This window comes from Haemorhous mexicanus, chromosome 14 (assembly GCF_027477595.1).
Source record: "Haemorhous mexicanus isolate bHaeMex1 chromosome 14, bHaeMex1.pri, whole genome shotgun sequence".
Lineage (NCBI taxonomy): Eukaryota > Metazoa > Chordata > Aves > Passeriformes > Fringillidae > Haemorhous > Haemorhous mexicanus.
In genome coordinates this window covers 11,179,199-11,201,333 of record NC_082354.1, presented here as the reverse complement: position 1 = coordinate 11,201,333, position 22,135 = coordinate 11,179,199, and the positions used below count along the sequence as shown (strand labels likewise).

The 22,135-nt window shown below is 46.8% G+C and overlaps 1 protein-coding gene across 6 annotated transcripts in view; it reads left to right on the top strand.

Moving 5' to 3' along the window:
* The window catches only part of GRIA3 (glutamate ionotropic receptor AMPA type subunit 3), a 144,069-nt gene extending 131,148 nt beyond the window's left edge, over positions 1–12,921 (top strand). For 2 of the 6 annotated variants that reach the window (XM_059859136.1, XM_059859137.1), the window contains one exon: positions 9,541–9,774. In XM_059859136.1, coding sequence (XP_059715119.1) covers positions 9,541–9,576 — 36 coding nt within the window. In that variant the 3' untranslated portion in view covers positions 9,577–9,774. Of the gene's footprint in view, positions 1–9,540; positions 9,775–11,802; positions 12,051–12,663 lie in introns of those variants that run through there. The other 4 variants (XM_059859134.1, XR_009488249.1, XM_059859135.1 and 1 more) reach the window with 4 other exon arrangements.
* The last annotated feature ends 9,214 nt before the right edge of the window (positions 12,922–22,135 follow it).

Here is a 22,135-nt window from a genome sequence, read left to right as displayed (position 1 = left end):
ATGGAATGACATCATGTTCTCAAACACCCAAATTTAAAATGTATACCTGGTGACCAAAGGAAAAACGCTTCACATTCCACCAGGATAAACTGGGTGCTCCAACCTGTAATGGCAGGTTACTCCTGCCCAGTAATGGAGACTATAACAAAGTTCTGTTATGGACAGCTATTGCAGCTGCTGAGGGCTCAGCAGGAGCTAAATCCATCCCCTGGCAGCCAGGGAGCTGCAGCCCCAGGATGCTCCTCACCATCACTCAGGGCCCTGGGGCCTTGAGCAAAGGGAACTGCTGCTGGCTTTGCTGTTGAGGAAAAACAGCATTCTCTGCCAGGGGATTTATTGCTCTGCCTCCAAGCACTACCCCAGCCATCGACATGCACCATATTTCTTAGGTGGCTGGGGGATATATAAGGCTTGAGGTGCTGAGTTTTAAATTTTCTAATTGTGTAAGCTCTTTGTCTTTCCAAACTAGATGGCTTTCCCTTTTATCCCTTCCTCTGCCCACCCATAAAGCATTTCAATCCCTCAAATGTTAACTCTTGGAAATGTGCTGTAACACAGGGTAGGGGAAAAGTGGTGTGGGTCTGAAATGGTAGCAAAGAGCAACCAAGAGCTCATTATTTAAAAAAGAAATGCCTGGTGCTTTTTGCATTTTTTCATTGAATATTGAATGTTTAGTGTGGAATACCAAAGATCACTTTTTGAGACAGAAGGTTGGAAGTAGTGATTGACAAGAAAGAACAGGGGTTGACCATGTGGGTTTTTGCCTTTATTTTCAGGGCTCTTCAATCCTTATTGAGGTACCAGGCAACTGTAGTCTTTAAACAAACATAGTGGGTTTGGATAAGGAGCCCATTTCCAAACAAAATCTTCCCCATCCCTCAGTGTGGGTGTGTCACAAAACATGAAGCCATGGCAAAGAGACATTGCTAAATTGGTAAATTGCAGCAGGCAGCTGGATGATCTGATCTGAGCAAGGCCAGAGCCCGTGGACGATGCACTCACCCTCAGGTTTTGTATCTATTCAGAAGATATTTCAGTAACAAGATCTGACAAAAAGTCCATTCAATAGTTACAGATCAGGCTGGGATTTATACAGCTTGGGGGAATAAAGTGCCTTATTTGATTTAGATGAGTCTTTAACCTCGAGCGATGCCCTCTAGAGAGTAGTGCTGGATTTGGTGTGTCTTCCTAGATTGTTTCTATCTTTATATTTTAATGATACCAAGATGGTTGTTAGTGATATTTTTTATGGTATCCTGTCAAATTAAGCAGAGAGCCTGGACTTGATTTCTGCCTTTGTCAGTCCCTGCACAGCCCTGTGCCTGTGCAGGCTGACTCAGGGATGCAGCAGTGGCCACTTGCCTTCTGGCCCACTCAGCTCCAGTCAACAGCACTGGAGGCTGCATTCAGCATCACCTCCTCTCCTCCTGCCAGCAGGGCAGGGAAGGCTGGTGGTTCTGTGTGATGTGTGGCTTGGCTGGAAGCAGTGCCAGGCAGTGGTGCCACTGTTTGGGGTCACACTGAGAGTAGCTCAGTTGGTCAGAGCAGGGTGCTGATAAGACCAAGATTGTAGGTTCAATCCCTGTATGTGCCTTTCATTTAAGAGCTGGACTCACTGGTCCTTGTGGGTCCCTTCCAGCTCAGAATGTTTTGTTATTCTGTCATCTCTGTGCTCTTCAGGTATTTGCCCCTCAGAGCATGTCCCACATGTCTGCAGCAAACTGCCCTCTGTGCTTTCCCTGAAGTTAGGGAGATTAGCCAGTGACACCAGCAGGAACAATCAATTCAGTGTTTTCAGTAGTTTTGTCCAAGAGGATTTTAGGAAGCATTTTGGATTTAGAAAATGCTTACTTGTTCACACCTTATTCTTCTTGCCTTTCTCTGATGCTGTGAGGTGGAAAACCCAAGTGTTTAACATATGAGCTCTTTGATGTTATAATGGTTTTTGTTGGGTTGTGCTGATGTCAGCAATCCCAGGGATGTTCAGAAGGAACAGCTCTGGTCATAAGAAACAAAGGAAGCCATTTCTTGCTGTAGAAGTGAGAGTGCTCCAAATACGTCAGATTCCTAAAATAAAGGATTAGGCAAAACCAACAGGGATTATTTAATTATAAAACAAGTTTATTATTATTTAATGATAAACAAGTAAAAAAACACTTTATAATGTACCAACCAAGACCTGGTACCACCATGGACTCTAACCTCCTTCAAGTCACTGAGATTTGGACAGGAGGGTAACGAGCCTTTTGCAGAGGCCAAGCCCTTGGTCTGACCATGGGGCTTTTCCAGGACAGCACTCTGATGCAGAGGGAGAATGTCACCTTTCATTAGGAAGGACAGATTTGGACTCTCAGGAAGAAAAGATTTGCCAGAAGCCTCCTGTGGCTTTCTGTTGCTCTGATGCTACAAATCAGCAATAAATGTGGCCTAGCCAGATACTAGACCAGATTTACAGCTGTTCTATGCCATGCAGTGTGACACAGCCAGAGCCTGGGGGTGTCTTTGGCATTGCAATTTCACCTTCTCCTGTGCACCCAAAGGGCCAGTACCGAGTACAGGGAATCACAAACAGCTTTGCTGTAAGTGCTGCATCCCAGGTGATGTGAGCCTGCATTTCCATGACACTTCTCCAACCAGAGGAATTGGTTGTCTGCTGTTGTACTGCTGGGAAAGATGAACAAGGGCCTGTTGGCAACACACAGGATTGTACATTGTGGTAGCTGAAGTGTTAAGTACACAGGGAGGTCTGCTAGCCAAGGACAGTTCTGGTGACCATATTTGCTGTATGTTTGGACCAAGCATCCATCTGCTTTTGTGAGAAGGATCCCCACTGCCACTGGCCTTAAATTGCTTAGCTTCACCTCTAAATGCACTCTGTATTGCTGGATGAGATGGCACACATCCCTCCACAGTGCTGCTGGGGACATGGATGTCCTGGCCAAGTAGCCCTGCAGAAGCCTGTGGAGCTCTCCTGGGCAGGGGCCACTCATGAGCAGTGAAGCTGCAGTGGTTGGAGTTCTTGCCCAGTGTTTGACATCTCCTGAGCCAGCCGGGCATCCCTCCCTGGCTGAAGTGCTGATCAGGTCTGCTGTACCTTGTGCTCTGCTATCCTGAGCCACAGCCCCAGGCACACAAGAAGAGAGGATGTTTTCAAGGCCAGAGAGGAGCTCTCAATGCTGAATGGTATTCTGGTCTTCCTTCGAGTTCATGGATGATTTCTTTGCCCTCTACCCCTAAAAAAGCTGTGTTTGGACTCTCAAGATGCTGCAAGCAACACTGTTGTGAAAATGCCATACTGTACACCTGATACTCTACAGAAAGTCAGGAACCAGCTGATGGTGAGTGAAGGAACACTTGCAGCTGTAAAACCCAGGTAGTGAGAGGTGCCAGGGCAGCCCATGCACTGCCCTCCCCATCCTGTGCCACCCTGAGGAAGTACTTCAGCTGGTGTTTTGAAGAGCCTTGCTTGTTGCACCTTTAGTTTGCAACTTGGTTTTCTCAAAGATTGCATCTAAAAATTCTAAATGAATTCTGAGCAATGGTTCATCTGGTTTGAAAGGAACAGTGTGCCATCTGCCGAGTTCATTCACTCTCCTTGGGAGTGATTGGGTTTGGGTATAACATTTATATTACATCCATTAGAGCATGGAACGGGATGTGAATTATCCAAAGCTGTTCCAATCATCACTTAAATCTTTTCTAGATTGCAAGTAATAAACATAACTACAGTGTTGCTGAGACTTCATGCCAGTCAAACACCAGTTAGAGCTGAAAGAAGTCTGCAGATTATTGGGTAAGATGTTCAAGTCCTAAAGTGACTTCTGTTCCCAGTTCTCACCTCTAGTGGTCATTGACTCCTTGCATCACCTGCTGTGACTTTGAGGACCAACCCAAACACTGTCTGCAAAGGCCCTGGCATCTTTCCTGGAAAATGGTCCTTTCCTGGCAAGATCGCAATGTTCTTTTCATAAATTAACAGCGCTTTTCCAAGAAACTGCTCAGATTCTTCACTGCAGTCCAAGTTCCTTCAGGAAGGGGTCCTGTTTACAGCACCAGCACACAAACATGATGGCCAGTAACTGGATCCCACCTGCCAAAAGGAGCAGCCTGGACAGCCTTTGCAATCATATGAGACTGCAGCCTGCTGGACATGTGTCTTAAGCTGGTAGAAGCTAGTGATTGCAGTAGGTGAAGCATCTGGTTTGGGATTATCTTCTTTAAATAGGTGCAGGTGAAATCATGACAATTAACCTAAAAAGCCATTAATCACACCACTAAAAACCTGTTATGATTTATAATTTGAGAGGATCAGAAATTCTACCTTCCCACTTTCGGGACTAATAAAGATCTGCTTCTTTGATGATTAATTTACTTGTCTTCTACTTAGATTGTTCTGGCCAGAAAGAATGGAAAGAAATATTATAACACCACCAGTTTTCTCAGTGCAGTTAACATTTACTGCAACTAAGCTGCAACTGTGGCTTTGGTAAGAGGACGCAAGGCAAGAAATCCCTCAGACAGGTAAGGCTGTCTCAAAAAGAATAGGAGAGAGTGGATGGCCTCTGAGTCATTGTGTTCTCTCTTTTTTATATTAATTGCATTAATAGAAGATGGGTAATAATGAAATATAAATGTAATAAATCCTTTGCAAAGAGCACATAACAGCTCCTTCTTCTGAGAAAGAGCATCTGCATGGTGAACATACTCAGCCTGGAAAAACGCCATGTTTTGTACAGGATCAGCCTGCATGACAAAGTGCTGTAGCACCTCCTGAATTTGAGAAGAGGTGGCCCAAGTTCTTAAATTGAACCTGAAGCTTTGGGGATGCAGCTCAGGGGTGAGATTTTAATGAGTTTGTTTTTCAAAAATCAGTTCATTCCATCAGTATCATCCCATCCTCTGGGGCCACCAGCAGCAAAGGGTGCAGAGGCCTTCTGGGTCTGGTGTCCTGCACCCTGAGGGGCTGAAGTGCAGCAGGGAGGAGGCCCCAGGGCCACACAGCAAAAGGAGAAGGAGGTCCCCTTTGGGATGGTGTGATATTAAATCTGGAAGAAGACTGGCACAGCTTGTTTCTAGCAGTAGCTGATGGCTGAAGAGGGGAAGGTTATGCTGCCAGCACCTGAATGGACTCTCCTAACAGGGTGGCAGAGAAACAAAACATCTGAAACACCAATAAAACCCACTTCTGTCAAGGTATAAAATCATGTTTGTGTCAGTCTCTGTAAAACCTGTAAAACAGGTGGGCGCTGATCTTACAGTCATGCTGCTCTTAAAAGAAACAACCATTGCAGATGGCTTAATTCCCCTCTAAGGGCAGTACTATCCCTTATGAGGCTCCTGGTATTGTTTCTCTAAACTCAAGTCTTCCAGTTATTTGTAGAAAAAAAATCTCAGCAAGGTTTGGTAAAGCTGCCCAAGAGAATCAACCTCACAGGTTTAAGTCTGGATGATTCAGATCATACTGGATGAAAAGCAAAAGCAAGGAAACAACAAAATCCTTCAGTTATGGGAAGGAAGAAAAACACTGCAAGTTTCTGGACAAGAATACCATCCTGTGGAATCCAAAATGCTGACATCCTGATCCAAATGGCCTCATCTCATTTTCTTGGCATACAGAGCACAACAAGAGAACACAAGCTCTCAAACCTCTGAACATTTTACTTCTATCAAAGCAACCAAGCTAACAGAGAGAGGTCTGGAAATTACACAGGGGAGATGAAAAATAATCCCATCATAAATTGAAGCATGGAAAAACAGTGGAAGCCACCTAGGAAAGGGCCGAGGACTTCATAGGATAACCCATACAGCCCAACAACAACAGCTTAATTAAAACAAAAAAAAAAAAAAACAAAAAAACAAAAAACAAAAAAAAACCACAACTGTAAAGCACAAAAGTATCCCAAGAAAACTACAAGGAAATTGAGATCCTTTGAGACAGAGCCCCAGGAAATGAGAACATGATCCTCTGAAGTGGACAGTGAGAGAAGTAGGTAGCTGGTGACGCAGCTTTCCCATGGGACCCAGACAAATAATTTAGTGTCTTCATTCCTCTGCCTCTAAGGTAATTCTAAATATCCCCCCTCAGTCAAGCAGTCCCAGGACAAGCTATGACAAATCCCCTTCCTGGACCCAGCAGCCACCACTCCTAGAAGAACCGTGCAATTCCTCCTATAACAGCCATCAGAACACTTTGCAGCTTGGTGGCCTTGGACTGGCTGGCACAGGCAGGGTGCTGGCACTGCCCAAGGGACACTGTTGGGACCAGCTGGGTGTGACCTGAGGGGTGACACAGAGGATTTGTGTTCCATGGGCACTGCTGAGCACTCAGTGAAAAATGCCAAGATCCAGACATGGCTCTCGGCACTTCCATCAGAATCTCAGCCAAAGCCATGACTGACTCTGTTAAATTGAACCAGGCTAGACAGCTACTCAGAGATGAGCAATGGGAAATGTATCAGCAACCAGGCTCCCTTTCCAATATATCTACTTAGCTTGGGAATTTGGGATATGAGGAGTCCATCCTGCACCTGCTCATACTGCATTCCTGAAGTGCTGGACCGGGGGTTGCAGAGGCATCATGCCTTCTCCCACTATAAGGTTTCTCAAATCCTGCTGCAAATGAAACAGCTCATGCATTGGGCAGTTTTGGGATTTATTTCCTGGAAGCAGGCAAAATTGTTCCTTAGGACTTTGATGAAACCAAATCACCTCTTTCCTACCCAGGCTGAGGGAATGTGGTACCTCACCTGGCAAACAGGACTGTGACAAATGATAATGAAAACCCCAGTTTAGGCAAATTCCCATCTGTTTAGTTAAGATAATTTTAGTTTACTACTTTTTCTTTTTTTTTTTTTTTTTTTTTTGGCAGTTGTGTGTGCACAATTAGCTGCAATCTTGGCTTTAAAAAAATAAAGCACCCTAATTAGCATATTAAGCCTCCTCGTTTCCCAATACTGTATAATGTTGTGAAAGCTAATCTATAATGTATTGGATGTTATGCAAATTCTCAGTACTCCGTATGGGGTTTACAAAGGCATGCAAATTAAAAATAGTGTTTGGAATAGGACTGGGGGGAAGGGAAAATTTGCACAATAAAATATGCAGGTAGGAGGAAAGGTGTTTATAACCTTCTTCCTATTGTTTGTGTAGCCTCAGCTGCACAATGCTTTTCAAAGCTGAGAGATGTATTGCATAAAATCTCTCCAAATTGGATAGTTTTTAAATGAAATTTAAAATGAGAGTACTGTTCTCAGAGCAATAATTCACCCTGCTCTCTGCTGGGGCTTGTAAGGGGAAGGTAAAGGCGCTGAGCTTTCACTGGCTGGCATTGCAGGCACGCAGTGCTGCTCATAGTGTGTTCGTCCTGGGGTCACCAGGGGTCTGGACACAGCCCAGCTGCCCAGGAGGGCCCATCGTGGTGGCTTGGCCAGGACCTGGCTGCTCCCCATCGGTGTAACCGAGTGGGGCAGGAGTGTTCCCTGCATCCCCGGGGTGTTGGCAGGGTCTCGGGGCGTGCTTTGATCCCGTTAAGGTTTTACCGCCTACCTGTAGGAGGATGCAGGCGGAGCTGCAGCACAGCTGGCTTTTTAGGATGCCGCTGGCTCCTGGCGGAGGAGCTCTGCCTGCTGCCAGTGCTGGGCCAGCAAACACGGTCTGTCTCATGTGGCTTGTCACTGCCACCCGTTGGCCGTGTCCAGCTGAGTGTGTACAGCCAGACCTGATTGATACTTAATTAGATTACAGCTGCCGCTTAAAAATAGCCATTTTATAAAAATGAAGTCTTGGCTGGTGTCAAACTGAGCCCTGTGCAGGCCAGGAGTGAGTGGTGCTGCCTCTGTCTGGACAGCTGGGCAGCTCTGCAGGCTGGCAGTGCTGCCACTGGGACCAGCAGTTGTCCCCAACTTGATGGCTTCCCCCTGCTCTTGCCTCCCTGCTGGCCTGGGTGACACTACACAGGGTCATGTTGGAGCAGCCATGGAGCATTCAGCTCAGGAGCTCTTGAATATGATCATTTTTCTCATGATACTCCATGAGCTTCCTGGGCTTGGCTGCCCCCCTCCTGCCAAAGGACACGGAGCATCTCTGAGAGCAGCTCTTCCCAGCATCAGCCACCAACAGACTCACAGCCATCCCAAAAGCAGCTTCTTGGCAGATGAGGGAACAGGGCTTTTCTTCACCTGCTACTTCTTCAGCATCTTGCCCTGCCCCAGACATGGCAGGGTTCAGCCATTCCTGTTGCTTAGAGTTGTGAGCCCTCCCAGTCTAGGGATGTTTCCCTAAATGCCAGTGTGCAATTTAACTTATATTTAAGGTGTTTTGTGTAGGTCTTGCTGCTCTTTCTCCTGAATCTCTTCTGCTCTGCAGAGTCAGACACTTAGGGCGGGGGTGGGAGAAAGGCAGAGAGCAGCAAGAGCCAGACATGAGGCTGGCACTGGGGCAGACGTGGGCAACTCCTGCATCTCCTCTGCTGACAGCAGGCCTGAATGGACCCAAAGCAGGCTGTGCACTTGTCTGCCTGGTGCCATCCTGTGCAAAGTGGCACAGCATTGCTGGGGAGAAGAACTCAGCCATGTATGGCTGTGGAGCAGGGATGAGAGCTGTTCAAGCAGGAGCAGGAACTCAAGATGTCCCTTACACAGGGAGCCTGTCTCATGGAAACAGGCAGGAAAAAAACCCAAGACTTCACACAAGGAGGAAGTGGAAATGACAAAACCTAACCAAGAGCTCCTCAGGTGCTGCTTTCCCACATGGAAGGGCCAGATGAGCTCAGCCCTCCTGGGCTGTGGGCTCTTGGCAGCACGAGTCAGCAGCTCCGTTCATCCTGCCAACATTTCCCACCCTGGGCACTTTCAGCCAGCATTTCCATATTCATCAGTTTGCTTCACAGAGGTCTGCATTTGCTTATTTTCTGCTGCAGTTCCCTGGACTGGGGGAGTTGGAGATGCAGCATTTCAGGGAGTGCAGCTGAGCACGGTGCCTCTGAGCGCAGCCCCTGCAGCACCAGCCGTGGGAGCTGGAGAAGCCAGCCTGGGGGGAAGTGGCTGTGATGGCCACAAAATCCCCCTCCAGGGATCCAGCCTGGGGGTTTTTGCTTTGCAGATGTGCACAGAGACCCGCCAGGCGCCGGGGGCTGCCAGGGGTCGGGGGCTACAAGTGTTGTTCCACCGTGGGCAGCCACAGTGGCCGGTGTGGGGGCTTCTGTCTGTCAGTGCAATAGGGGGCCCTGCTGGATCAAACCCACCCAGATGTGTAAAGCTACTGCAAGTGCCTGTGGCACACCAAAGTGGGAGATTGGCCTTGCTTTGTTTCTACTGCCTTCATTTAACAGTGAGTGCCGATTACTCAAAGCGATATGGGCAGGACCTGGTAATGTAGAGATGCTCTAGCGTAACTTAAGGGGATGATCCAGTTGCCTGCAGTGTAAATACTTTGTGGCCAGGAACCCTGCTTTATCGCTTTGTATAGTTTTAAAGTAGTTTAAAGATTGAATAACATAAAATAACATAATATAATGTTATTTATGTTATTTCCCACGTGAAGAACTCCTGTAAACCTTGCAGTATTGAAACTCAGTGAACAAGGCATCTTAGACAAGCTGAAAAACAAATGGTGGTACGATAAGGGTGAATGTGGAGCCAAGGACTCCGGAAGTAAGGTCAGTCGCTGAAGGTCTTTTTGTACTGATTAGCAATCACATTTTGACCCACTGTTTGTTTATACCAAGAATGACTTTCAAAAATTGCTATTTACATTTTGAAGGTTGAAAGAAAAGAATAGCAAAAAATAAGTAAGTCTCAGAACATGACAGCATTTTTCTTATGTGCAGTAACAGACTGTAGTTGTAAGTATATTTCACTGTGTGAGTATTTTGCTAGTAACATGCTAAAGAGAAGTCCCCAAAGCCTCCCAAGCTGGTGTCTTCATTTAAATGTGCGAGTTTCAGCACAGTCACTGTCTGTTATTCAGGCCAGCATCTTTTCTTATTTTTATTGAAAAAACCCATTTTTGTTTCAAAATTATTGCTTAGGTTCTCTACATGTCAGTTTGGGAAATGGTCACATGCTTGCTGAGGGCACAAATTTTCAGGACAGACGGCTGATACGGAAAAAACCTTTCCTGCCCTATTTGCCAATTCATTTTAAAATTGGTTGGATTTAAAAAAAAATCTAGAAAAACTAATGGTGAATCATTACTTAAATATTCTTTTTTGTACTGCTTTGAACCATTTTGCTGCTGTACTGTCCTGTTGTCCACCAGCTGTGCTGTGGGGCTGTCCAGCCTCATGCAGGACCACTGTAGACCCCAGGGCAGTCCCACCCCTGATGTAGATTGGCCCAGTAGCTGCACACCTAAATTGTAGTAGAATATTTATTTACACCATTCAGTTAAAAGGAGGAGGGTTTGGGTTTTTTTATCCTTATAGACCCATTGGGGAGAAAACTCTGTAAAACTGCTGGGCTTGTTGGAGTGAAGGACATTTTGAAAGGCACCAAGAGGAGGAGGAATCCAGATCCAGCTGAAATCGGTCGCAGTTGAGTGCCTAACTCCCTTGGTGCCTTTGGAAGTGCTCTCTGTAATCATTCAAACAGAAAACTATAATTTCAGAGCACCCTTTCAGTGTTGGAGGACAATTTCAAGTTCCAGCGAAGCCAATAATAAAATTTCATTGATTTCAGTAGGACTGGAAGTTGCTCAGGGCACAGCCCAGTAGCTGTTGTGTCAGATAAATTTGGGATCATGGGATATCTGAACACACGGCAGCCGCCAAAGGGAACTGTGATCAAATAGAGGTATAAATGATTAAGATCTTTAGTGTAAATGACAGGTTGTTTGCTACAACCACATGTATCCAAACTGTCTGAGAAACAAACACTTACAAGGTAAATCATATTTTACTCTTTCTATATGCAAATTTAGCTCTCCCTAGAGAGAATCGCTAACCGAGCTCTGTCAGCAGCGCCTTCTCTGGGCACAGACAAATTTCTTTGGCACCTGCCTGTCCACCCTGGCCAGTGTGGTGTGGCAGCCCAGCCAGCTGTGCCAGCCAGGAGCTGTTCCTGCCCACAGCCACCCACCCATGCAGCAGCAGAAGGGTTGCAGCTCTATTTAATCCCATTCCAGAACCTTGATTTAAAAAATGCAAGCGTCTCCCCCATCTGACATGTATTGAAGGAAGATAAACCTTGACCAATGATTTTTGTGTTACATTGTCTGGTTTCATTCAATAATTCACTCTCCAGAAGGGGCTAGTTTAGCTCAGGGCGCTGATACTTGACCTCTAAGTAACTGACCATCTTTCTAGGGTGTTTTTTTTTCCTGACTGTTGAAAAAAGGTAGTTAAGTTCAGCAGCATCTCAAGAATTTTACCTACATTGACCAAACCCAAGTGTGTAGTGGTTTGGCTTTTTCTTTTTCTAGTTTTGTCACAGCCTTCTGTAAATTCTGCTGTTTTATGCAGCCACCAGCACAACTTTCCCCCAGTGCCTTTGCTACCAGGGATGCTCAGCCATAGGCAACCTTGCTCTGGGGCACCAAAGGCCTGGGGAAGTCAGTGGCCAAAATAACCTCATTGCCTTGGAGTCAGCCAGGGTTTCACCCACCACAGGGTGGAGGGCAGAGCAGTCACTGCTGTGCAGCCCCAGGCTGCGGGGATGGGGGGACAGCCCTGGTCCGTGGGCCAGACACTGAGCACCATGAGTGTAGCTATTCCAGCTAGGCCTAATGCAATAGCCTGTTGTCTGTCTGTCTGTCTGTCTGTCTGCTGCTCTCAGCAGAGCTAACAGCGTGGCTGGTTTCTCTTAGGACAAGACGAGCGCTCTGAGCCTGAGCAATGTTGCTGGCGTGTTCTATATCCTTGTGGGAGGCCTGGGGCTGGCCATGATGGTGGCACTGATCGAGTTCTGCTACAAGTCTCGGGCCGAGTCCAAGCGCATGAAGCTCACCAAGAACACGCAGAACTTCAAACCTGCTCCTGCCACCAACACCCAGAATTATGCTACCTACAGGGAGGGCTACAACGTGTACGGCACAGAAAGTGTGAAAATCTAGGGGTACGGCTGCGGGCCGGGAGTGACCCTCTGCGTCTTCTTTTCTGCCCTTTGTTTGGCTGTCTGTGGTTTCTGTTGTGTGCACCAGGGAGCTGCTGCAAGAGGCTTTTGAAACACCATCTTGTGGCAGTTTTTCAGTATGAGTCATTTAAATTTCTTCCCTGATCAGAAGTAGGATCAGAGGGATACAATTCTGTTTTATACACAGAGGCAGCTGGCTTCATGCTGAAGTGAGTAACTCCTCTCTCCAGCATCGTGCTAGTTCAAATGAAAGTATTTTGGTAATTGCTTTAAAAATCAGTATAATCAGAATTCTCATCTCTCTTGTCGCCAATCTCTTCCTCTTTGTTTTGTAAGCTATAATCCGATCAGGTAAGTGCTTTTAGGAAGTTTCAAAGAAAAAGTTGCAATACAACAAAACCTTCTACACTGATTTCTAAATGTTTCTACACCTTCTTCATGATTTCTAAAGCAGGAAAAGTAGAGCTGAATTGCTGATAAATGATTCTGAAAAGGCCTTGTTAGCCCCTTGCCCACAATCTGTGCCTCTCCATGGGCTGAGCTCCCCTGCCCCTCACTGCCAGGCAGTGATGAAATCTCTCTGGTTTTATTTTAGATCTTCACCCTGACAGCATGCAAGACAAAAAGCAGCAGAGAATGTGGCTACTTCATGGATTTGGACCATCTGAGCCAGTTGTACTCTCTCCGAGGTGTCAGGCATGACACGCATTGATGATGGTGCAATGTACTTTTAATAGGAAAAACTGGTATTTTTTTCCTTCAGTGCCTTATGGAAGACTCTGAGACTCACAACAATGCAAACCATCACTGAAATATTCTTGCTTTGCTTCAAAGAAGTAAAAGAAAAAGAAGAGAGGAAAAGAAAAGAAAAAAAGAAACAAATGAAAGGGAAAAATAAAAGGACTGGTAACAAGATATTGGTATGTGAAAAAAAAATTCTTGTAAAAAAAGATCAGTGCAACAAAAGCCATTCTTTGATACCACTGCACAGTAACTGAACTCGTGTCCTGAAAGCAGCCACAGCTGGTTTCATCAGCCACCCCAGTCGTATCAAATTATGAAACTCCTCCTGACACAAAGCCTCAGAAATCTGCTGCGTGCAAACGCGGACTGGCCTGCCACTGCTTGTATGAGCTGATGTCAAGATGTTTCAGTATTTACTTACAGTGGTGTCATTTTATTTTTTTTCTGAGCCACTTTAACCTCTCTAGCTAATTTGAGCAATTCTGTATAGCAGCAAAAGGAGGGAAAGAATCCGTGCATTCAAACCAATTAAGGTCAATGACTGTGAATCTGTAAATCCAAAAGAAAGTAATTTGTGGAACTGCATGTCTTGCTTCCAGATCAGTAAATTAATTTCTTGACAAGGTAGCTAAAGTGCGGGAAGAAAATGTTGCATTCCTTTTTTTTTGTTCTATCATCAGGCTTTTGTTCTACAGGTGCTTTATTAAAATGACATTGGGTGGCTTTTAAAATTTAAAAAAAAAAAAAGGAAAAGCTACTTGCTGTTTAAGTTCAGACCATATATCTCTTTTCTTGCTGTGCATTTGCATTTTAATTCACTGTTTAATATCAAGCGATGAAGCAAGAGAAAGGCAGGTTAGTTTTTCCCAGGCCTGCTTCTGCTTCTCCCCAGTTCTCTCCCACCTAGCACCGTGCTCAGCTGATGCTCCTCAGTAACAGTCCTTGTAAAACAGAAGCAAGGGAAGAGGACAGTAACTCCAGTTTAGCTGCAGTTCCAGAGTAATAGTAAGCGATCTAACATGACTCCTGCTAGTACTGTTATATTATATCAGCTCCTGCCAGCTCTTGTTTCATGCCTGGTGAGAGGATGCTCCTGTCCCTGCCTCTCTGTGAGGAGGAACTCACTGTTACTCACATCCAACATCTTAGACAGCAGCATTTCAGCCTCAAATCTCTGCCTGGAAACTACTGAACTTCATCTCTAAAAATAAAAATTAAAAAAAAAAAGGAAAAAGAAAAAAAAAACCACAAAACTTTAAACATATTGTCAGTCACTTGGGAAATGTTCAATGGAATATCTGCTTACTAATTACCTCTAATCGACAATATGTATTTTCCGTAGTTTATGATAGAGTTTTATTTCATCAATAACATACAGTGAAAAAGAAACTCATTTAAACCAGTCTGACCCTTAGGCATTTAGTTTGCTGATGATAGATTTGAACTTTTAATAGGATTTAAAAACAAACAAAAAACAAAAAAAAAATAATAAAAAGAAAAGTCTTGTTAAAAATATGTATTTCCAACAAAATGTAATATAAAATCATTTTAAAAGCTCATAGGAGAATAATTTATTGTTCAAGTTTTTAACGAGATATTGACAAAAAATTGTTTTGTTTTCATTTTCTTTTCATGAAACTCTGATTTTTTTCAACTTCTGAACACAATCACGTCCCCAGCAAGGGTGAGCTAAAGCTGTGCAGTTATGAGTTGTATTTAAAACAAACGTTTTTCTTAAAAGCTGTATAAAATATGTATGTTTATCAGATCAATTTTTAAGAGTGGAGGCTTCACACCAGTGAAGGGAGTTTGGTAAATGGTTCAATATTTTTTAAACTTGCATGTAAATCTAAAATGTGTTGAGTGCTTACCAATTCTGGCTACCAACTTCAAGCTATCAGAAGTTTGGCAGTAGTCTCATGATGATTTGTTTTGGTATATTTTTTTAAATTTGTTTTGCTTCAGGGGCTTAGGGGATTCTCTCCTTTTTCTTTTTTTTTCTCCTCTTTTTTGTTTTTTTTGTAATTTAAGTTCCTATTTTTGGTCGTTGAAACTGCACTTGAGTGAGCAGAAAAATTGCCAAGCAAACTAATGGCTGTAAAAGCATAAACTGCATGTGTGGACATCAATTACTGAGCCTCATTTTGATGAGGTGTTGTACAAAGAGTTTTAATACATTTTGTAAATAAAACTGTAAAGAAAAAAACATTAAAGAGCTTGCTTCTCTTTTCTTCAGAGGATAAAGAGCCCCTCCCTACCGCGCTCCCTTCGGCCAGTCTGGGATGCTCCTCAGATGTTTACCACAGAACTTGGAAAGGTTTGGGTTGGAAGGATCACCCAGTCCCAACAGCCCCACCATGGGCAGGAACATCTTTCTCTAGACCAGAGAAAGCCTCAAAAGCCTCAAAAGCCTGGCCAGCTTAGGGGCCCCCACACTGAACGGAGGACGCTGCTGGGAAGTGGGTATTCCTGGTTTGGTAACCTGCAAACCAACAATTCCTTATTTTCTTGGTGATGGAAACTGGTTGATCCTGCAAGATACAAGGAGCAAGGAGCCCCCTGTGAGGAGCAGAGGAGAAGCCTCAGGGCTGCACCCAGAGTGGGAGATGCTCTGCCCTGTCACTGCAGTGGGCAGAAGTGTGGGAAAATAAATTCCTTAAATATTCACTCCACAGATGTATTTTCCTGCAACTCCCAGCTTTTTAGCAATGCTTCTTTAAGGAAAAAAAACTTTCACCCAGCATTGCAGCTAATCCCAGCTCTAATTTATAGAGTTTACTTCACTCACAGTGTAGTTTTTCCAAGTCACCACAAACTATGAACTGTGGGAAGTAATCCTGGTATTAACTGGGGTGCACCCAAACCCCACCCCAGCACCTCTCTGGGGCTACCCCTGGCCACAGCACCCACATGGTCCCCATAGGAACCAGCTTCCTTGGGCTCCTTCCAGGGACCACTGAGGGTGACGCTGCTGCTAGCCCCCAGTGCCTCTGGGGCTGAGCTGGAGCAGCACCAGGCTTCTCTTGGATGACTGGGGATGAAAAGATAACCTCTGAAAAATAAAAAATCCCCCAGTGGAGATCTTGGGCAGTAACGCCAAAGAAAGGGGAAAAATATTCTGGCAGTCACTGGTGCCTTTCCCAGCTCAGCACCTGGTGCCTGGCAGTGGGTCCCAACCTCGGGGCTGCCCCAGCCCAGCCCAATCCCTGTGGAGCTGCCCCTGGAGCTCATTCTCTGAGTGCAGGATGGGACACGTGCTGAGCCCACCCTGGGTCTTCAGCCGAGGCTTCAGCAACTGCAGGTAAGCTCAGGAAAGAGCAAGGACTAAATCAGAGCAATAAACAACAATCATTCAACCCTAAATCACCCTACAAGGGTGGAGGTGTCAGGTTGTCCTGGGTGAAAGCAGGGTGCTGTGCTGAGCACACTGGGCTCCATGTGGGACCACACTTCCCACAGGGCACAGGGAGGCCCCTCTGAATGAGCCTATTTATGTGTGACATGCCCACACAATGAACTCAGGGTGGCACAGAAAAAATATTGTTCTGTCCTTCAGCTTTCGTTTCATGCTTAACATGCAGGCCAACATGAGCAGACTGCATTTTTCTAGAGAGCTGTCTTGACCCATTCCCTGCTGCCTGACAGCCACACACAGCCCTGCACCAGCCACAGGGGTGCTGCCTTCCCCCAGAGCTGCCAAAATGTGTCTGCGAGCAGGGCTCTGTGTGCCCACTGAGCCAGGCAAAGGCCAGAGCCAGGCTGGTGGCAGCCCTGCCCTGAGTGAGCAGTCACTGCCCCCCTGCCCTACCAGGGGCTCACCAGGTGCTGCACAGTGGCTGTTAAGTTTTTTTAATAAATATGTGTCAGGTGAAACAGGGCAAGTGGCACAGCTGCTCCCAATGAGCTGGGAGAGCCTGGCCAGCTGGGATGGGGTGGGGGATGGCCTCACATGGCTCTGTGGCCACACAGTGAGAGGCAGGAGATGGTCTAGTCTGGAGCCTCCCTGGGCCACAAGGGCAGTTCGCTTTGGGCCAAAACCTGGCTGGGACACAGACTGCAGCAATGGCAGCAGAGCTGTGTGGGCTCCAACACACCCCAGCAAGACCTTGTCTCTAGACTTCTGCAGGTGGGGAATAATAATATAAGGACAAATTCAGAGTAACACATCAAATTGCAAGAGCCATCAGTGGCAGCAGAAGGACCTCAGCAGTGCTCAGGTTTGAACCTAAAAATCCAAACCAAAGCAGCTCTTTCCCATGGCACACCACACCTAACAAAATAAAATAAATACTGTATCATTGTGGCATAATTTTTCCTTCAAAGGTTTTGTGTAAAGCACTGCAACATTTAGTTTTTCAAAAACAATTGTTCTTTACGGTTATTAAAATAATATTATGTCATGGATATTGCAATTAAATTACAAAATGTCTTTGGTGCCCATATTCATCATTTCAGTCTGCAAAATGGGCTCTATTTTGCAGGCAGCAATACATAAACAAGATCTGGATAATGATAGCTCTATTCAATTAACCTAAAGGATTTAAGTACAGAGATAATATTTGCATGGATATTATAAATTTCATAGTAGTATTTACCAAGAATATAATACATCTGAAATTGGAATCAGGGAGCACAGTGTCCCCAGGAGCAGCAGCACCCTGTTCCTGCAGTGCAGGAAGGGCCCAGGCTGGCATTACACCATGGGACAGCACGTGCAAGGCCAGGGCACCCCCTGCTGCATCTGTCCCAGCCCAGGAGCCCCAGGCTGCAGCCCCAGCACCACGACTGGGACACTCCTCTCATGTGTGCCCTGCGAGCAGCAGGTTTGGCCAAAATCTGCCCATCAACATCCCAGCCCTGCTCTGACTCTGTGCTTGGGCTTTCTTGTCTTTATTTCATCAGTTACCAGCAGAGAAATGACTCAGAGTGGTTTGTAATACGGCACCATCACTGCACCAGCACCAACAGAAATGGTTTCCAGCTTCCCCTGGGTGCAGGCACAGGCAGCAGCTGCCCCACCAGGCAAGGAGCAGCACCCAGAGAGGAGTGTGAGCACAGGAGCTGCCACACACACCTTCCAGCCAGTGCAGCAGTAAAACCTCTGCCCTTCCCTGGTGCAGCTGGGAAAGCTCAGTGGAAGCTCCTGCAGAGCTGCTTTACAGGACACCACAGCACTGGCTGACTGATGTGCTGGATGGTGGGGCCTCCCTGGGCTGACACCAAGGGCAGCATAACAAAACCTTGGTGCACACACCAAGTGTTTATTTATTGCTGTTTCTATCACTGAAGTGTTATAGCCTTTAATTATTTATGCCATCATGGCATTTTGAGAATGACAAGACATCTTACAGCAGAGCAAGAGGACAAGACCCTGCTCTGCAGCAATTTCCCACTGGTGAGAAGGCTGTTGGCACCTCCAAGCAAACAGGCAGAGCTGCGACCTCAGGGTGAACCCAGAGCTGATTTGCAGCAGCAGATCAGAGCCAGGTGTGTAGTGGCACCTGGCCTGCCCCAGCAGACAGTTATGGGGGATTCTCCCATCATCTGTTTTTTGTGGTTTCAGGGTTTTATTACTTCATCCTAATTTCAGGCAGGGAGCAGTTGAAGGCAGCAGTAGAAAACAAGGTAAATCCAAAGAGAAATTGCTCTGAGGAAGGGCTGGGAAACCTGGCAGTGATTACTGACCTGCCCTCTCAGGGTGTGGACCAGCACAGGGCTCAGGAATGGGACTGAGCTGGTGACTGGACCAGAAAGGGTTAACAGAGGGGCAGGCACGCACCCCAGCCCTCTAGGCAAGGAGCACTTAAAGCCTGTAAAAAATATACAACACAAACGAAAGCCATGAATGCTGGTAATGGCTGGTGCTTTAGATAATGTTTAGCACATAAATAAAGTAATTGACCAATTAATGAGCATGTGGCAGATGCTTGATATGCTGAAACAAGCAGGGAAGGGTGTGATGTAACACCAGAAATTGATTAAAGGAACACAGGAGCAGAGCAGAGCCTGGGAGAGCAGGGCCTGGGCCCTGGGCTAGTTGATGTGGGCAGGATTGGGGACCGGGCCACAAGAGCAGGGAGAGGAGACAAGAGCTTGGTGCCTGCTGCAGGGCCAGAGGGGGGCATGAAGGGCGGTGTGGGAAAGGGGATAACTATGGGATAACTTATGTTCACTTACAGCCCAGAAAACCGTCCTGGGCAGCATCACAAGAACAGTGGCCAGCAGGTCCAGGCAGATTATTGTACTCTCTCTACTCTGCTCTTCTAAGATCCCACCTGGAGCAGTGTCCCACTTTGGAGGCCACAGCACAGGGACATGGACCTGCTGGAGTGAGTCCAGAGGGGCCACAGAGAAACTCAGAGGGCTGGAGCCCCTCTGCTTTGGAAACAGCCCCAGGGTTGGGACTGCTCAGCCCACGGAAGAGGAGGCTCTGGTGGGACCTCAGAGCACCTTCCAGTACCCAAAGGGGCTACAAGAGACCTGCAGAAGGACTTTTTGCAAGTCATGGAGTGATAGGACCAGGGGCAGTGACTTTAAACTGGGAGAGGGTAGGTTTAGATTGGATATGTGGGGAAAATTCTTCCTTGTGAAGGTGCTGAGGCACTGGCACAGGTTGCCCAGAGAAGCTGCGGCTGCCCCATCTCTGGAAGCATCCCTACCACGACAGAGGGTTGGAACGTGGTGATCTTCACGGTCCCATGGAAGCCAGAGCGTTCTGCGGCTCTGGAACGCCGGGAAGCCGCGGATTCGGGAAGGGGGGGGCGGCTGTGCCTGCCGTGCTCGGCGCAACACTGACATGCAGCGGCCGGCACGGCGGGAGCGAGCCCGAGCATCCACTGCCCCTGCTCTCCGGTGAAGCTGGGTTTTAATATCGTTCCAAGCCTTTCGATAAATATTGCATTTGATTTCCAAATAAGGCCTGAGCGGTCTAATTGCCCAAAAAAATCCTCCAAAATTAAGAGCCGTGGTTTAATCTCAGGCAAATAAATATAAATAGTGTTTATTTAATATTCCCCTGACCTTTAAACAAGGGACGTTTGCCAGTGCTGAGGGAAAACACCTTATTATGAAATTGCTGAAGCTGTGACCTATCACAGATGCTGCAGATTATACAGAGCAATTAGAACATCACATTAGGGCTTAATTAATGGGTTCTGGGTACCAGGTTTTCCCGCAGGACCATGGGCCAGGATCAGGGTGGAGCTGCTTGCCCACCTTCCCAGCTCTGTCTGCTCTTCCCCACAATCCACGCAAACCATAAAAGCATTTAGGTTGGGAAAGACTCACCATTGAGTTCAACGCTTAACCCAGCTGTTATGATCACCACTAACACCCAGCCCTAAGTGTCACATTCACACCTTTTGAACACTTCCAGGGAGGGTGGCTTCACCGCTGTCCTGGGCAGCCTATTCCAATGCCTTTCAGGGTATCCAATCTAAACCTCCCCCGGAGGTACTTGAGGCTGTTTCCTCTTGTTCTGTTGCTTGTTGCCTGGGAGAGTAGACTGACCCCAGCTGGCAACAACGTCCTTCCAGGGAGAGGCAAAAGTGATTAGGTGGCCCACAAGCCTCATTTTCTCCAGGCTGAACATCCCAGCTCCCTCAGCTGTTTCTCCTCGGACTCCTGTTCCAGACCCTTCCCCCAGACCCTTCCCCAGCTCTGTTGCCATTCTCTGGACAGGCTGCAGCACCTCAGTGTTCTTCCTGCCATGAGTGACCCAGCGCGGGACACAGGATTTGAGGTGTGGCCTCACCAGCACAGGATGGTCACCGCCCTGGCTCTGTTGGCCACGCTATTTGATGAAATCCAGGATGTCCTTGGCCTTCTCAGCCACCTGGGCACAAAATCGATGTGTGTGAACCAGTGGCATGCACAGCCACACAGCCTGGCCAGTTCCATGCTTTCTCAGCCCTCCCTGACTCCCCTTGGCTGTACTCTCTACACAACTCCCACCACCAAACCCTCCCCGCCATCTCCACAAATGCACCTGAGTCCCTGCAGAGACCCACATAAGGAAGAAGGACCAGAAGTACCAGCAATGTCTTTTGCAATGTATCTGGAAGAGAAAACCCTCCCAACAGGCATGAACTTGGCCAGAAACTGTTCCTGTGCCCCCTCTCAGGAAATCAGGACATTGCAGAGCACATCCAAGTTATCACAGCCACAGCACAAAGCTTAATCCTCCCCTTTTAACTGCTGCAGGTCGCTGGGGGTGTGTCTGCACTGGCCAGACCCATGACAGGGTCAGTGTCACATCCCACACCCCTTCTCCTCTCCCCACTGCTTCAGGGATGTGCAAACCCCGCACTGCTCCTGCCGTGCCTGGCAGCACAGCTGGGCACAAACCTCCTGCCAGGACAGGCACACACTTCCTCCAAGCTGAATTCTGAATTAGTGTTCCAGTTTCCCTGGCAGTGTCTGGGATCACATGTGGGTCTTCGGAGATGACACGGTATTGAGGGACCCCCACGGTGACCTCCTTCGCGCTGAGCTCGGGAAGGCCGGCAGCTGCAGCCCGGCCCAAAGCCCCACCTCCTTCACCCGGCAGTAAAGCCCAGGGACTGCAGTGACTTCGACAGAAGTGATTCATTTCAGACTGCCCCAATCAGGTAATTAAAAGGACCTGAGTATTTTGCTTAGTTACTCTTCTTTTTAGTAATTCTCTCACCTCAAATTAGCTGGATTACTCTTACCCAATTCTCTTCCCAATTTGTCTGTGTCCTTCTTCCAGTGCAGGGCCAGGATTTGCAATCTTCTATGATTCACTCAGTAATCAGAACAAAGATAATCAGGAGAGTTTTACTGACCAAGTCTATAAGCACTACAGTTTCTTAATACTCAGTATTTCGCACACACACATCAAGAGAACATGCTTCTGTTCCAAATCCCAGATTACTGAAAGCATACAGCACCAGCGATGCTCAACTTTTGATCAAAATTCCCTGTATACTGTATTAAAATCTCACCAACACCCCAACAAACCAAAAGCCCAAAATATTAACAAGACAAGTCCCTGTGTTTAATAGTACTAACACTTGATACAAAACTGAGATTTTAATGGCATTTGGACCAGGGACAAATGTCTCAAAAGAAAGGTGTAAACTTGGCTGAACGCAGGAAGGCAAACCTGGAGCTCCTGGAAACCACTGGAGAAGGGCAGCACATCTGTCACTTCACAGCAGGCACCACACTCCACAACCAGCCCTTGGCACGTAAAAAAGGGCAGGGACAGAGGGACAGGAACCATTCCTGCCATGATTCCAACTAACATCCAATTTTCATAACAATCCAGAGAAGTAATAAAGTGACCACACAGAGAATGA